Source organism: Anas platyrhynchos, chromosome 20, assembly GCF_047663525.1.
Source record: "Anas platyrhynchos isolate ZD024472 breed Pekin duck chromosome 20, IASCAAS_PekinDuck_T2T, whole genome shotgun sequence".
Taxonomy (NCBI): Eukaryota; Metazoa; Chordata; class Aves; order Anseriformes; family Anatidae; genus Anas; species Anas platyrhynchos.
In genome coordinates, this window is record NC_092606.1 from 8,013,389 (window position 1) to 8,029,186 (window position 15,798).

Consider the following 15,798-nt stretch of genomic DNA (forward strand, 5'->3'; position numbering starts at 1 on the left):
AGTATTCCTTTTTAAGATGTCTCAAATCCTAAAATCTGCTGGACAGCTTATTTGCTAGTTTAGAATACTCATCTGAACACAACAGATGCCTGTTCAAAGAAATAATGCTTACTGAACTACCACGAAGTAGCAAAGTTTACTAAGCCATGCACATCTGAACTTGTGTGGTATAAATATCAAGTATTAATTTTATTTAAAACATCTTGCATGCAACGGATTACATCAGAAGTGTTGACTCACTTCTTAATTATGTCTTTATAGAGCCTTTATCACTCAGCCTCTATTACAGACATAAAAGTAGCTACAATAATAAACATACGAGTAAGAACTGGTGACAGAAATAGCTTACACTACCAGTCAGAAACTAGTTATTTAAAACATGGAGTTACAGAAGACAGTAAAAGTTAGTCTCACTATACCTGTGAATCCATCTCAATAAGATATAAGAAGACTACATCTTCTCTCTCAACTTTAATAGCCTTATGCAAAGGATATTCTGTCTTTGACTTGAACATTTTATACAATAACTGAGCACTCATGCTACTGAAGTCTTCTTTACGCAAGTCATCCTAGAACCAATAAAAAAACAAAGGGTAAGCAGTATTTTTGTTTTGTTTATAAACAAGGCATTGCACAATGCTATTACGAAATTCACAAAACAAGCTCAGTTAAAAGCTCCATTTTGATAACATGCACAACATTACAAAAAGCAGGAACAATCCAAGATATCCTGTTAAGACTAGGAGGAAACACTGAGAGGAAGTCTTACATTTTAGTTTTGAGATCTGGTACAGTGAGGTATTTTTCCTCCCTGTTGTGACAGGCACAGAAAACAAGCATTTTTCCATCTATTACAGTAGATAAACATCTAGTTCCTAAAGTAATTCTCTATCTGGACTCTAGTCACAGATTAGTATTAAGCCCTATTGTCAAAGGAGCTATTGAGGAATGACAACTCCATGTAAGTTTGAAACTTGATCTCTGAGCACAAAGCAGTATCTACATCTGACCTCTGGATGTCTCATGCTGTCTTAAGATATAGAATAACCTAAATCCTCATACACCAGTCTGCTGTTGGCAAACAGACTTATTTTAGAGACTAATCCATTACACAGTTAATCAAGGTTTCCTCAAAACATCAGAGCAAATGAAATTTCAAAGTCAGTTGCAAGATTGCTTGCCACTCCCCCTGCTAGAGAAGATAAACTCTCTCCTGGCTTGGCTCTTACTTAAAAGGATTATTTTTAGAAGTAAATGCAGGCCTGGGATTTGTAATCCTATATAGACAGGAACCAAACTATGGGTGAACCTCTGAACAATTTAGAGTCCAGATTTGTTAATACAACCCTCTTGCCTATCGCAATGGCTTTGGTTTGTCTCATGTTTATGAAAGTAAGAGGCTTTTGACAGTGAACAAAACAACTCTTCAGGCTACAAGCTACTTCCCCCTGCCCATCAAGACGTTTATACAAAGATGGACAAGTGACATAACCTCCAGAGACAACAATGAAAAAAACTTAGGGGAATAGCCATTTAATGTACATTGTTTCAAAAATAATTATGATTTAACACTGTATAAAATACTAAATAATGCATTGCCAAAAGCAGCATATTATAAAGATAAGTATGAAAGAGGGGAAGGGAAAGTGATTCCTGTCTCAAGAAAAGTCCCTTCACTCACACTTAATATTCTGACCCCTTGAAAAACCTAAGGGTCAGGGCAACAGGTTGCCTTAGTCACTGAAAAGGCATCAGGAATCCATGTAATCCCTATCCCAGCTGGAATGCTTGAATGGTAGCATACAAAGACAAATTTCTGAGGTTAGACAGCACAGTAAGTGATGTTCTTGTGCTTAAGTTTCTATTCTCTGTAAACATTTTTCCTTTTGCTTCCTTCTAGCAGTACTTACCCAGTGACTAGCAATTATCTCTGCACAATAATTGAGAAGAGTGCTAGCATTCAGCTCCTCAGCAGTCTGATAGAAACGAATGCAGTTCCTTACATTAACTAGTGACATAACTCCTTTTTCACATCTGTCAAAATAGGGGAAAAAAAAGGGTTCAGTAAGTTCAGTAAACAGCTTTACAGTAATCACCCTCCCATGCTGTTACAGGTTTCTATATACTCTTCTCCTGGATGCCAACAGAAGTAGTCCTGGACTTACTTCACTGCAATGCCATGGAGCATAAATATACTTTAATCATAAGCCCTATAAGACAGTCCCCGCAAAAGCAGACTCCTATTAAGGCAGTTTGTCTAAGCTGAGGTCCCATAATAGCACCACTTACTGTAGGAGCCTGTGAGTAAATAGAGGCATGCCAGTTCTCCCATGGGAACAAGCTGCAGCTCTTAGACATCTTCCCTACTTCTAAGTACTACAGTATCACAAGCATGCCAAATAAATGTTTGTTTCATGAAGAGAAGGGACAGGGTTTAACACTAGATCCACTACATCATCTTTAGAGGTGTGAAGTTAGAAGAAAACTACAAACTCAGCTTGAAGTTAAGCATGGCAGTGAACTCCGGGTAGTTTTCAATACAAAAAGGAAACACTTTTCTTTGGGTGTCTGCACCTGAAGGCATCTGCTAATCATCATCAGCATGCTGTACTTGGGCTTTTTCCTTGCCACCAGACTACCATGCTGAGGAATATTTTGTTAGTACAAAGTCTGAAGGCAGTTTCTGTACTGGCCCCATAGATGTCAAATACTTGTTTTAAATTATTATTAACAATTTAGTTTGCTTCACATTGTGTCACAAATATTAGATTAAGTAAGGACCTTAAGTATTACTACAGAACCAGACACCCCTTAGGCAAGAGATTATCAAAGGATACTTCACCTTTGATAAAATTCAAAGCTTCAGAGTTGAACAAAACTTGAAGAGGTTTCATTTTGTAGATTCAGACTTGTCACTAAGTGGTTAAGAACATTAGACATTCAAGATAAGCTATCCCCTATTAAAATGGTGTGATCATCCTCTCCATAATGGGGAAGCATTTAGTGTAACATTACCCTTCTTTGTGAAAAGTTGCTATCAAGACACACAGCTATTTAAGTTAGTTTTCACCTATGGCCTTTTAATATTACAAGATACTGTCATTGACTCTTCCTTTCTTGCAATTCTCCAGAGCTTGTTATTAATATATTGCTCTCTGCTTCATTTCCCTGGCAAATTAGGGTTATTAGTTTGACTGGAAGAACTGGGAAGTAAACATAAGAGCTGTAAGGAAAAACTGCTACAGCATAACTATAGCACAAGGCTTCATTTCCTGTGATCAGCTGAATGTCCTGCTGCATTACCAAAAACCTCAAGTCTTTGAGAAAAGCAAAGCTGCAGCCAACTGCTAGCAGCTGTCAACTTATTTCTATTCAAACAAGGTTAAAGAGTTCAAGAATAACCACTGTATTTACCAAGACTCACCTTTCCCTAAGCAGCTGGAGCTGAAATTTATTAGCTAGTTTCATGAGCTCTGTCAAAAAGATATCATCTTCTCGTAGCTCAAGTTCATCTGTGTAGATCCAGCGCAGCATTGCCATGGTTACCTCTGGGTCAGCATCTGGTACACGGAGCAACAGGGATTAATAAAATACCCAAAGAACAATCACCTATTCAAGTAGTTGTTATTCCTCTGAATGTTAAAGTCACAGCTACCAGGAAAAATATCATCTCATTGAAACCACACTGCTTTAGCTTAATCAAAATGGCAAAATAAAGAGACAAAACTGGGCAGAAGTCAAAGCTAGCACCAGTGCTGGCACCAATCAGGAAAACCTTTCTTCCATTGGAACACTGTGCAGAATACAGGGAGCCCCGTACCGTCTCCCAGTTGCTAAATGAACATGACTTTTAAGGGCCAGCGATGCCCCTTTGAAGTCTTCGCTCGCTCACATATAGCTAAATCCACATCTATATGTGACATGCCCAAATCCCCTTTTCACTTTAAGAACCCCTTTTGGCATATTGCAGTCATGTGTGTTATAAACTGTGGCATGTCAATAAGCTTGCTTACATCTTAGGAATGACTACAAAGTACTTAGAACTGCTAGGAACCATTTCTAAGATGAAAGTCAGTTTAAGAAGCTGGATAGACTTCAGGTGTTTGTAATACTGATCCCAACCAAGCCTGCATGTTGTTAACACAGCAAAAACTACAGAAACCTATCCACGGGACACAAGAGACATAACATCAGATCAGACCAATTTCTAAACTAATTGTGGTTGGTGTTTTTTTTTTCTTTTCAAAGTAACATTAGTCTCTTAAGCTGTTTAGTTTTTAAAGATAAAAGATAGATGTTCAAGACTGAAAAATCCATCCTAAAACATCTTTACTCAGAGTTGTCTCAGATTATTTGCAGAATACCAGACAGTACTTGACATAGCACACAGACTGTCTCCTAAGAAACAGGAGGCTTTAATAAGGCAAGTATCTTTGGCCTAACTCGAAGTTATCAGAAAAGCCTACTTGAACTGTAATATCAGCTCTGCCTTGGCAGAGAAAAGAGTACATGTCCTCCCTCCCAACACGAGAACCTGTGCTTATCTTTATGTTCATTCCGCAGAATACATGAACTCTGAAAATACTCAGATTCAAATGCTGCCTGTATTTTGAAATTAGTTTTTAGGCAATCTTAACTTGCAAGTTCTAGAAAGGACTTTTTTTTATTATTATTATTTTAAAGAAAACCCTGACATAGTTTTTGGGGGAACAGCTTGTTGCTTGCTAGAACTATTTCATAAAACTAATCTTTCTGCTATGTATCAAAGTGTTGTTCTGATGTTTTTGTGTTTGTTTTTTTTTTTTTTAAGCTTAGTTCTGTAATAGTAGGTGGTATTCTTTACACAACTTGTTTTAAGCATCATTCAATAAGAGGAAGCGTTTACATTGCTAAACATGCAAGACCACAACTACATTTGAGATTCTCAGATTACCATGAATGGAAAGCTACAAGTGCTATGGACTACCACTTAAAGACTTGCAACAAAGCCACAATTAGCATAAGGGCTTTTTGGTAATAAATCTTATGCTAACATAGCACTCAATTAAAAAAAAACTCCTTGGCATATGTTCTCTTGCAGCTGCAGAAAGATCCTTAAATCCTTCTGCAGGAAAGTTGCTACGCTCTCACACAGAACTGGCTTGCTGTGACTTGCTTCCTTCCAGTTTGTCTGCATTTAGGACTCATGATAAGATACAGCACAGAAAGTGAGGTCAGTGCTTGGTATTCAACATGCAAGCCTGCAAACCTGCTTAACTTCATACCCATTTTTATTGCTCACAAATTAATTGTGCAAGACTTTCCTATACTGTTAAGTACAGAAGAAAGTCTCAATTTGCAGGAATGCTGCCCAGTGTAAGCATATGCAAGAAACAGCTACACTGGAACAAAACACCATCTTATAGAAGACAGCCTTTCAAAAATTTCTTTTTCCTTAACCTATTTTGCAATAGTATCAAAATGCCAAAGCAAATCACTTTTGTAAGATCAATATTTGTATTTATTTCTTCCACACACACTGTTAACAAGAAGCAAGGTACTTCCATTACACACTTCAGAAAAATTATGCACGCTACCTCAAAAAGCCCTGTCCTTAGAAAAGAAGAAGTCAAGCTCCTCCATATAGATTTGATTGTCATTATGTTTAGTTGACTCTAGAAAAGACAAACAGGCCACCATTCTCAACCCCTGTTCATTAAAGAGAAAGAAGGTAGGTTATTGATTTAACTAGCACTAGCATCACGTTCACAAGTTTACCACCATGTTTCAGAGAAAGCTTCATTATCAACTGATTAAACACCACTTTTTGCGGACAGCAGTAATCCAAAAGGTGCAAGAGTGACCTTTTCTCAACAGGCCCTTTCACCAGTCATCCTGGAGACAAGTGAAGCATCACGTATTACTAAGCAATGACTGACCTGACAGATCCAGCTCCTCTGTTGAGGCAAGGTTGGCTAGACTCCAAGCATCACTGCGTGCCGCTAAGACAAACTTGTGAGCCCTGATGTGCTTGTCTTTGACCTTTATCTTCAGATCACTGATAAGAGGAGAAAAAAACATAGCCATTTATAATGCAGGCTTTCCCCGTGCTTAGATATGCAAGGATTCAGCATCTCCTAGTATCTGTCTTTGCATCCACATTTAGATTCAGATTGTTTGAGATATCAAAACACATTTGCTTAAGTGGAATACTTCACCAAATGACGCAATTATTATTTTTATATGAATGAAATGAGTCTCTAGTATTTAAATGTTTTAACAGTTTCACAGTAAACTGCTAGGGAACTACTGCAGAAGACAGGAAAATCCAGCAATCTCGAGGTTCAATATTTAGGTTGCAGAGTCCATTCTAGCACTGTCAGCCAAGCACCAAAGGTTTTGTGCAAGAGCAGTAACAGAACAAATGATGTTTGACAGTAGTCTTGAGGACAACGCAGACTCCAAGAATGCCCAGTTCCTTGGAGACCAGCTGTCAAGAACACTTTAATTTAATACTAAACCTTTTAACACCAGGTTATCCTTTGTACTTAAAAAGTACTTGCCCTGTTTATTTTAAAGTTCCACATCTTGCAAGTGTTATTCCTATGTAGGTGTATTTTCCAGACAATTTTCTAAATCAAAACACCACTATGAACTGAAGCACAAAATACACAGACGTTACTTTAAGCTTTCACTGGGACTTGCTTCCTTTCTCCTTTTCTTGTTTGGCCACTATTCTACGACTTTAAATCTAAAATCTGAAGAGAAATAAAGAAGAAATAATCCAACTCTTCTGACATAAACCATCTAAAAAATCTCATCTTTTACCCAGCATGCTATTTTAAGTTTCTCACCGGACATACAGATTTCTCAGAGAAACACGAGACATGGTGGGAACACATTTTAAACAAAACTACGTTATTTTCCCTTACATTCCTAGCCTCCTATGCAATACTAGAGGTGGTTTCAGTAATAGCAAAGAAATTGGTGTCAGGTGTGGTCTTGGCACTAAATCCATTGGGGCATCTAGAGTATTAACATTGATCCTTAATGTTCATATGGAAGATAAATGATGAAACCTAATTTTACATTAAAACTCAGAAATATAGTATTATTTACACTGGCAAGTCATAACTGCCCAAGGCTTGTTACGCCATACAAACAGACAAGTCAATTAAATCAGGCTTCTTTACACATAAAAAAAGAGCAGAGAACATGCAGGAGATAGTCCTTCAAAAAAGTAGGGCTTTCCAATTGTAAGATACATGGCATAATTAATGTGTCAAAGATACACGGCATAATTAATGTGTCAACTAGCTGTAGGACAGTGTAAAATAACTTCTGCTCAAAGGAAGCTCAGCCACTGACCATGAAAGCAATCAACTTTCTTTAAGCTTGTCTTAAATGCCAGCCTCAAAGATAAACTTGAGCTTAGAGCTCTTGATCCGAGAATTGGATTCAAGATACTGCCTGATCTTAAGAGTGCTTTTGCAACATCTACCTGGGGACCCTGCTCACACCAGGCAGAGGTGAAAGCATTTTTTTTGTCCAAGATTAGCACATATTATAAAGTCAATAAAGCCAAAGCTTCCTGTAATCCCCCCTTCCCCACAGGAACATTTCTTACCTGTACTGCTCCTGCTGATAGAGTTCAGATACAATGGCAAGAAGTCGACTGATGAAAGTGTCACTGGCGTTGTCTTGGTTAGCCTGGGCAGCCAGAAGGTTGCATCTCCTTTCTGTATCAGCAAGTTTCTTCTGCAACTTCACATACTCCTGGCGGAGAAGCATCAGGTGCTTCTCCAGCTTGGCCACCTCCTCTGCAGGGGCACACAGTGTTACTACAAGGCTAAAACATTGCACATCTGTGCATTGCATCTGAGAGTAACTTCACTCTACAGGTGCATTACACATTTACTTCAGTCATGGGGCATTCCAGTAAACACTTCTTCCACACTACTTGAGTAATTCATCCCCAATATTAAACCTTTTATATCTCTGCTAGCCATAAGTACATTGAAAAAAAACAAAACAAAAAAAAAAAAAAAAACAAAACACCACAGAAAAACAGAACACACTGATAAAAGCTACTCCTAAATAGAGTTCCTGAATGCTATCCAGTCAGGTGCACCACAAGCTTTCTAAAGCCACGGAATTGTGGTGGGGTAGAGCACAGACTCACTCAGCAGCAGTTACCAATCAATACAGTTACGATGCTGCCTGCCTTGACAGCAGTCATCGAGCACAAGCAAGCATCAGAACAGCTGCTGGCAGTGCAACATCCAACCCAGAGCACTTAACTTACCTGTCTAGAACTCCGCACTGTCAGCTAAGAAGCTCCTTAAGAAATAGCCAGAGTGGAAAGCAAAGTTTCCCCAAAACCTGTGTTTCTAAAGGCCAGTCAAAAAATATATAAAGCCAGTTACTCTCCATCAACGCACTCCCCCAGCGGAGGCTCTGCACTGACGAGGCGTCGTGGCGCAGAGTTGGGTCTGTGGTGGCTGCTGCAATTCACAGGCACAGCAGCAGTACCTGGCTATCAGGTCCCTGACTAAGTGTTCCCATCCCACTGCAGAGCCTGCTCCTATACCACAAGGAAGAGCTGTGGTGAGGCACTCTGCTGCACAGCTGTGTAGAACTTGACCTGGGACACTCGTATGAAAACCCTCTACTTCACTGCTGGATGTAAAAGGCTTTACAGGTGCTTAAAACCAGACTAACTGAGGAGCATTCATGGATGAGGTGCACAGGCTACATGTAGCTATCACTGTGGTTAGCTGATTATTACCCACCCATAACAATCCACATCAAGAAGGCAAGCTTCCAAACAAGACGCATATCCAAAGCCAGTCCTAACATGAGAACGGAGCAGGGAGGAGAAATTTGGAAGGTAACCAGTGGGAAAGTCTTCACAAGATTCCTCCCTGCTAGCCAGGAGTTCACTGTTCAACAAGTTTTCCTCAAATATTTACTAAATGTAAAACAGTATTACAAACAAGAAGCCCAGCTCAGCGACCAGTGTTTTCTTTCTGCTCCTAGAGAAAAGTTCAACAGCCAAGCTGGCCTTGGCCTGGCTCCAGCAGGTCCCCAGGGCAGAGCATCCTCCCCTTGCTCAGCTGCGGGCTGAATGCCTCATTTAGCCTCTCCTCTGTGACTGCTGTGGCAAATACTCCCTTGTAAGTCTTTTAACTTAACGACTGTAATGGATAAAGAGGAGGTAATTCACCCTGTTTGACTCTTCTGTTAATACTGCTTAAGCAAGGTTGGCAGTGTACTTGCTTCAACAGCCATTTATTCAGCTCCATCCTTTACCAGTTAATAGATATCTTCTCCTCTGGGATACTTACTCTACCGAGGTAACGCTGTGATTCCAAAACTGTGCTACCAGAGCAGCCCTCAAAGGGAGCTGAAGCTCTGCTCTGTTCCTTCCATCTGAAGATGCTGCAGTGCCCACGTTCCCAGAACTAGGGGGACACATCTCTGAAGCAACCGCTCCTTCCTGAGTGATTCATAAGGAAGGTGCCAAGGATGGCACAAAGCAAACCCTGCTGCTACAGGAAGGAGAGCGATGCCTGGTAAGAGCCAAGAGTGATCCTGAGACACTTCCAGAGAAGTGCTGCAAAAATGAGTGCACCAACACTGCTGTTCATACACTGAGATTCCGAGGAGCCATCTCAAGTGCGAGGAACAAGAAGTTGCCTGCTGAACCTCCCAGCACATATAACCTTAAATAAGCACTGCCTCTTCAAGCCAAGCAAGGGAAGTGTGAATGGGGGAATAAAGAATCAGAAGGCTCTCTCATTTTACCAAAGCCACCTCACTGGCTCCAAGTTCCTTTAAAGTCACTGGGACGTGATGCAGAACTACCTTGCAACTTAAAGCAGCAGCAGCAGCAGCTTCAGTTTTACACAGAAAATCAAGCTCATTTCACTGCTACTTCCAGGGCGACTCTAGACAACCACTACTGGTAGTGAAAACACCTGAAAGGCCTGAAGCTTCTAGAAGTCTTGTTTCCAGATCGATGGCATACAGTATCACTAGGGTTGGAAAAGCCCTCCAAGATCCTCTGGTCCAACCATCCCCCTACCACTCCTATCACCCACTGAACCATGTCCCCAGGCACCACATCCAACCTTTCCTTGAACACGCCCAGGGATGGGGACTCCTGTACATACTTCCTGTAACCACAGTGAGACAGATCGATCAACATTCACTTGCTGCAAGGGCTGCAGGAGCCATAATCCCAGAGTTTCTTCTATACACAGGAGCATGCGTAACAGCTGTGTATTACCTACAGCTGCACACCTGCAGACACTGGATCTTACAGCACCTTTCAGGTGCACATACATTAAAGGCAGTCCTCAATATCCACCTAACCAGCATTCGGTGCAAAAGAGCAAACCAGCAAGTTTTCCCTGTATGTTGTTCATTTGAAGAGTTCACACTGCATTATCACTTCGAAAGGGCTGCACGCTGACGCTCAGGGAGAAGCATCATCTGCTTAAAGCAATGGCACCACAGCTCCAAGCTTGCTATTTACAGTCCTCAAATCTCAGGGGAGGTCAGCACTTAAAAATCAATGTAAAATGACCACTGCCTCTCCAAGCTGACAGTCACTTTGATACAGTGCATTTATTGCCAGTCCACGTTAAGTATGGACATTTCTCTGGCTGTCTCCCAAGCACAGATGCAGGCTCCTATGTGTGCAGTAACTGCGCATTAACAAACAGCCTTGGATCAAGGCCCTGAAAAGACAGCCTTACTTGCAGGGAGGTCTCCGGCTAAACACAAACCCAGTGCTCACACGACCAGGATGGCTGGGTTTGGCAGAGAGGCGTACACAGAGCGACTCCTTTTCGGAGCTCATACTCTAGGTGTAGAGTTAACAGATGGCTAGACGAGAAAATAAAAGCAGCGTTTGTTAACACATTCCTGGCAGATGCGCTAGGATCTCATGAACTGGCAAAAGTTTCAGGTCCTTATCACAGACTTGAGAGAGGCTCGGGGAGTTTTCTTACAGCAGAAGGTACAGAAGTCTCGAGAGCGATTTGTCAGCTGAATCCAAAGAGATAAGAAAGGAGGCAATAGGCAGCGGGGTAGCAGATAGCATGTACCCAAAACCAGAGGGAGGGCCTGGTGGAAGCCATGGTGCTGTCCATCCCACCCTTCCAGAGCAGCACAGATAAGCTCTTTATTTCTGAAGTGAGCATCTCTGGGAAATATTACAGAAAAACACATTTTCTTTCCCAAAGTCAGGTCTATCAGCCAGCGCTCCACTTTGACCCACCTCCTCCCCGCAGCTGTCCAAATTACAGCTTCCTTGTTCCCCCTCAGTTTTGTCCATTTACAATCTTTACCCTGATGACCATTCCAAAAATACTGCAGCATGCTTCCTGCTGCTCTAGACTCAAGCATTACTCCAACAGTTTACACCCCTGCCTGCATGCCCCTCGTATCCTCTGACATTAGTGGGACACAACTCTTGCAGAAGCTCCAAAAGCAAGCTCTGCACTCACTTTTATAAACTTTGAAAAATTTGTAGCTATTAATTGCAATAAATCTAATTAAACATTTCCATGCACAGGGGGAACACCTCCCCAAGAAAAAGCATTCTGCCTGCTTCTGGGCAGATGACCACAATCTGACAACCTCCCTTCGTTAATAAACCTTCATTTCTGATTTGACTCTCCAGTATCATCAGTTCATAATTATGAAAAAGCACTGCTGAAGGTAAGTACTTTATTTGAAGGGCCAAGTCCCTCCACACAGGTCTCATAACGAAGTGAGTGAGTAGAGCTAGAACTCCAGCTCACTACTCCTGTTTGCACAGGCTCTCTCAAATGATCGTGTGTTTTCTTCAGCTGAAAGCTCAGGGAACTGCTAAGGAGGAATCTTTGAGAAGTGTGTATGGCTGAAACAGGGCCTGCCTCAGCCACAGGGTCTTTTGCCAGAGCAGGATCCCAGACCACATCTTTGAGGGTCTTGGTGAGGAACTTTTATCACCTGCTGATGTCCTTGACATCAGAGGTGGTGGGCCCCTGAGGTTTCAAGGCAAGCCCAATAAGCTGGTCAGGTAACTACAAGTTAAGATGTTGCTCTAAGGATTTATTAAGCAAGCCTGAGCACAGCATCTTCCCAGCTGATGCACACCAGATCAGCGTGTAGTAGTTAACCTTTAACAAGCACTTCTGAAGTTCTACCAGTCTGATCACTGGAGTTTAGGACTTGAAGGCAGTGCTGTTAAGACTGGAAGTGGGAGCTTCTACCGTGCCTGTAAGTTGGGACTTTAAGCTCAGTTTGCTGATTCAGTTTCCTCCAAGAAGGAAAAGAGGAAGCTTCTGCCTCACGTTAAGGAAAAGGACTTTAGACATCCCAGCGCTTTTCCAACCCCATTACCTCAGTTCATCACGGAAGGGGGTCACTGACAACCTGTGCGCTGCACAAAGCAGCTGGGGCGTTCTGCAGGGGTCACAGCTCCAAGCCGAGCCCAGCACCAGGAGGCCTGGCAGCAGCAGGGGCCAGCAGGTCCCCGCCTCACCCTGAGGGACCCCCTCCCCGCCCCTCCCGGCCCCCCGCCCCACAGCAGGCCCCTGCGGGCTCCCGCACCACGAGCTCCTTCCCGAACCGCCCCCGGCCCGCGGGGCGCTCCCTGAGGGGGAGCCGGCAGCCGGGGCGCCCCCCCCCCGCCATTTCACGTCCACCTCGGGGTCTGCTCGCCTCAGCCGATCCCAGACCGGCCTCGGCGGGCAGGGCCCAGCCGGCCCCACATGGGGGCCGCCCCCGGTGCCCCCCCGGAGCCTCCCCAGCCGGCGGCGCTGCCGCTGCACCCGGCGGCCGCGGCCCCGCCCGGGCTCCCCCCCTCACCTTCCGCCATCTTGGGTCCGCGGCCGCAGCTCTCGCGAGAGCGCCGCGCTCGGCCGGCGGGACGGAAGGGAGTTCTCGCGAGAGCAGCGCGGGCACCTCCCGCCTCGGGGCGCTGAGGTGTCTGAGGGCTCGGCGACCCCCCCCCCAGCAGTGGGTGGCTGCTGCCCGCTAACCCGGCGCCGTTAGGGAAAAGGGTCGGGCTGGTTTGGAGCCGATGGGTGCCTTTGGCTGCCCCTTAAATCATCGCTACGTCAGCTCCTGCACGTGGTTTTCACTTCAGTTTCGCTTCAGCTGCTGGATCTGTGCCCGGCGGGTGTGAAGTGGGGTTGGCACCGAGACGGGCAGAGAGCAGCAGCGAGATCCTTGTCTTAAAGCTGCTGTGCGAGGTAGCTCATCCTCAGCTGCTCCCAGTGCTCGTGAGCTTCCCTGCCCCAACAGAACAGAAACACCACCAGGCTCCATGTGTATTCACCACCTTTCATATGCCTGACCTAGCAGCAACGCTTTGGTTTGCTCCGAAGAGCCATTTTCAAGTAAATATTTTATCACAGTATCATTTTACAATTGCATCATTTTCTCCTGACTTCATTAAGCAATGGTTGAAAGTCCCTCTGCCTCCTGTCTTAGCTTTCTGCCCACGTTGGACAAAGCAGCACAAGTAGAATTGGCCTGGTGGGGTTTCTGGACAACTCACGAAACGTGCCCCACCTCATTTTTCACAGCTCAGTGGCAAATACAGACACAGCTACCGTAAATCACTGTTTGTGGGTGCTATTAATCATCTGTGAGGAAGCAGTCATTGCCTGATGAGCTTTAGTCTTGGTTCAATTTCTTTGTAACAGAGCTCAGGTGACAAACTTCTGCTATACTTTGCATCTGGAGAATCAACAGTCATGTCTTTTGTTAAGGATTTGACAGGGCAGAAAGCAGCCTTTTAACAACCTCTCTTTAAAACCCAAGCACCTTCTGTTTCAGTTTGAAATCACTAGTGCGTACTTCTGAAGATACTCAGAAGCTATGAGCTGTAGTGCTGCCGTTTGCATTGTGGTGGCACCATACCAACAACCGTGCACCAGATGGTACAGATGCAATAAAAAGTCCATCCCCCAGCAGCCTACAAATAAAAGTGACTCTAACAAATGCACTTACACTCACTCCAGAATTAACATTCTATGTTTATTGATCTTCTAGTTTCAGTAAGCATCTTCCAGGCATCACAGCAGCAGGAAAGAATTTTAGAGTAACAGCTTAACAGCCGGATTTTTACAGAGGTCTTCTCTGATGCATAAGGGACAGCATGGAGAGAGATAAAAAAGAACTAGGATGGCCATAATACTTTGATATTTATTAAAATTCCATGCTTTTCCTACCCCCTCCCCCAGCGATGCAGTATTATCTGGAAAGCAAGCCACTGTGTGTTGGGAATAAAAAACAGAACAAAACCTCAGCCAAGTCTCCAGAGAGCTAAGAAAAGATTAATTAATCATCCAGTACTCTGATTGTCTACATAAATCAAACTAAATGCAAGATCTTGGTACAAGTGAAAATGATTTAAAATGCCTGTTTACTTGATTGCTCAACAAGTATTCTGGTACTACTTGCACATGCTGCATCTCTTCAATGGTGTTCATATCTTGAGCTAAGTCAGAAATTTCTGGTCCTATCTATCAGCATCATAGCCAGATCCCCTTGATGTGTGGGCCAGGAAGAAAAAGCCAACTGTAATCACAGAAAAGTTGAATAGGTCCCTCCTGTGCCTGTCAGAAGCTTTCTACAAACTAGACGCTCAGCCCCCAATATCTTATATTGCTCTTTCGTTAAGTCACTGATCGTCAACATCTGCACCTTGCACCTCTTAACAGTATCTCACATTAGCACTCCTTCCTTTGGAATGTCTGGGCTGTGTAGAATCACAAACCATCTTGGTTAAGCCGAACACAAGTGCTTTTGTATTCAAATAATTTACAAGAGAAGCAACCCTGCTATGGAACAAACAGTTCTTCCATACAACTGGTGCAAGACTAACATTTCCAGGCCTTCCCTAAAAGGAAGACACTAGTAGCTCTTCTAGAGAAGAAATGAGAAAAACAAAAGCTTTGAACTATTTTGTGAAGTCTACAGATGAATCAATTCTGAACTATGCATGTTACTCAGCAAGATGAAGCATGGAACACCCATCTCGATGGAAGCAGCATGTAACAATTATCTTGCATTACTGCCAGCTCTTTAGATATACTATGGAAAGGTAGAAGGGCAGCCAGTGAAGTAGTCCTCTACTACTTGATTCAGGAGCAGCAGCATCTTCCAATACTTTGTTCATGGAAAGAATAGCACCATGCTGCTGGGATCCTGCATAGTTCTAACTCTTTAGTAACTGAGAAAGGGTAGCCAGCTGGTAGGCAAGAAACTTCCTCCCAGACAGTTTTAGACAAGCATTCAAAAGGGGACTAGAATTAGCAATTGTGTCTGAGCACTAATAGATCTGAAATACTGCGCACATTTCTCTCTATATATGAGGAAGCTATCCAACTATATTCCTTATATTCAACTATAAGTGACAGCAAATATAAATAATGGTTTCTCAAAATACTTTGTTAGCAAATACGTAAATATGAACATTAAACATCTGTTTATCTAAAATACCTGTAGGAGGAAGTAGTGTCTCCACTTCTAAGTCTTAATTATTATACTTAAATGGCTTTTTTTGTCCCATACCCTATCTTGCCACTGTTAACCATCTCCTTTTTCCCACCTCAACCCTCCCCACAAGAAACCTGCAGCTATGCCTTTTAGTATATGCATGGTGCAACCTGAAATGAAATCCAGCCACAGCTAGCAAATTAGTATTGAATGCTTCTTACAAGATAATTCTTAACACTGAACTCTTTATTTATTAGTAAGTTACTCTGCTGTTAAAAGCTGTGATAAAACAAACCTGTGACAGAGCAGAGAACA

At 42.9% G+C, this 15,798-nt stretch overlaps 1 protein-coding gene across 1 annotated transcript in view; it reads right to left on the reverse strand.

The window, feature by feature from the left end:
- The window catches only part of ANKFY1 (ankyrin repeat and FYVE domain containing 1), a 33,381-nt gene extending 20,380 nt beyond the window's left edge, over positions 1–13,001 (reverse strand). Inside the window, exons 1-6 of the mRNA XM_027445986.3 lie at positions 12,844–13,001; positions 7,607–7,799; positions 5,919–6,037; positions 3,425–3,560; positions 1,911–2,034; positions 420–569 (exon numbers count right to left, since the gene is read on the reverse strand). Of these exons, the coding sequence (XP_027301787.1) occupies positions 420–569; positions 1,911–2,034; positions 3,425–3,560; positions 5,919–6,037; positions 7,607–7,799; positions 12,844–12,853 (732 nt within the window). The 5' untranslated portion in view covers positions 12,854–13,001. The remainder of the gene's footprint in view (positions 1–419; positions 570–1,910; positions 2,035–3,424; positions 3,561–5,918; positions 6,038–7,606; positions 7,800–12,843) is intronic.
- Between the last annotated feature and the right edge of the window lie 2,797 nt (positions 13,002–15,798).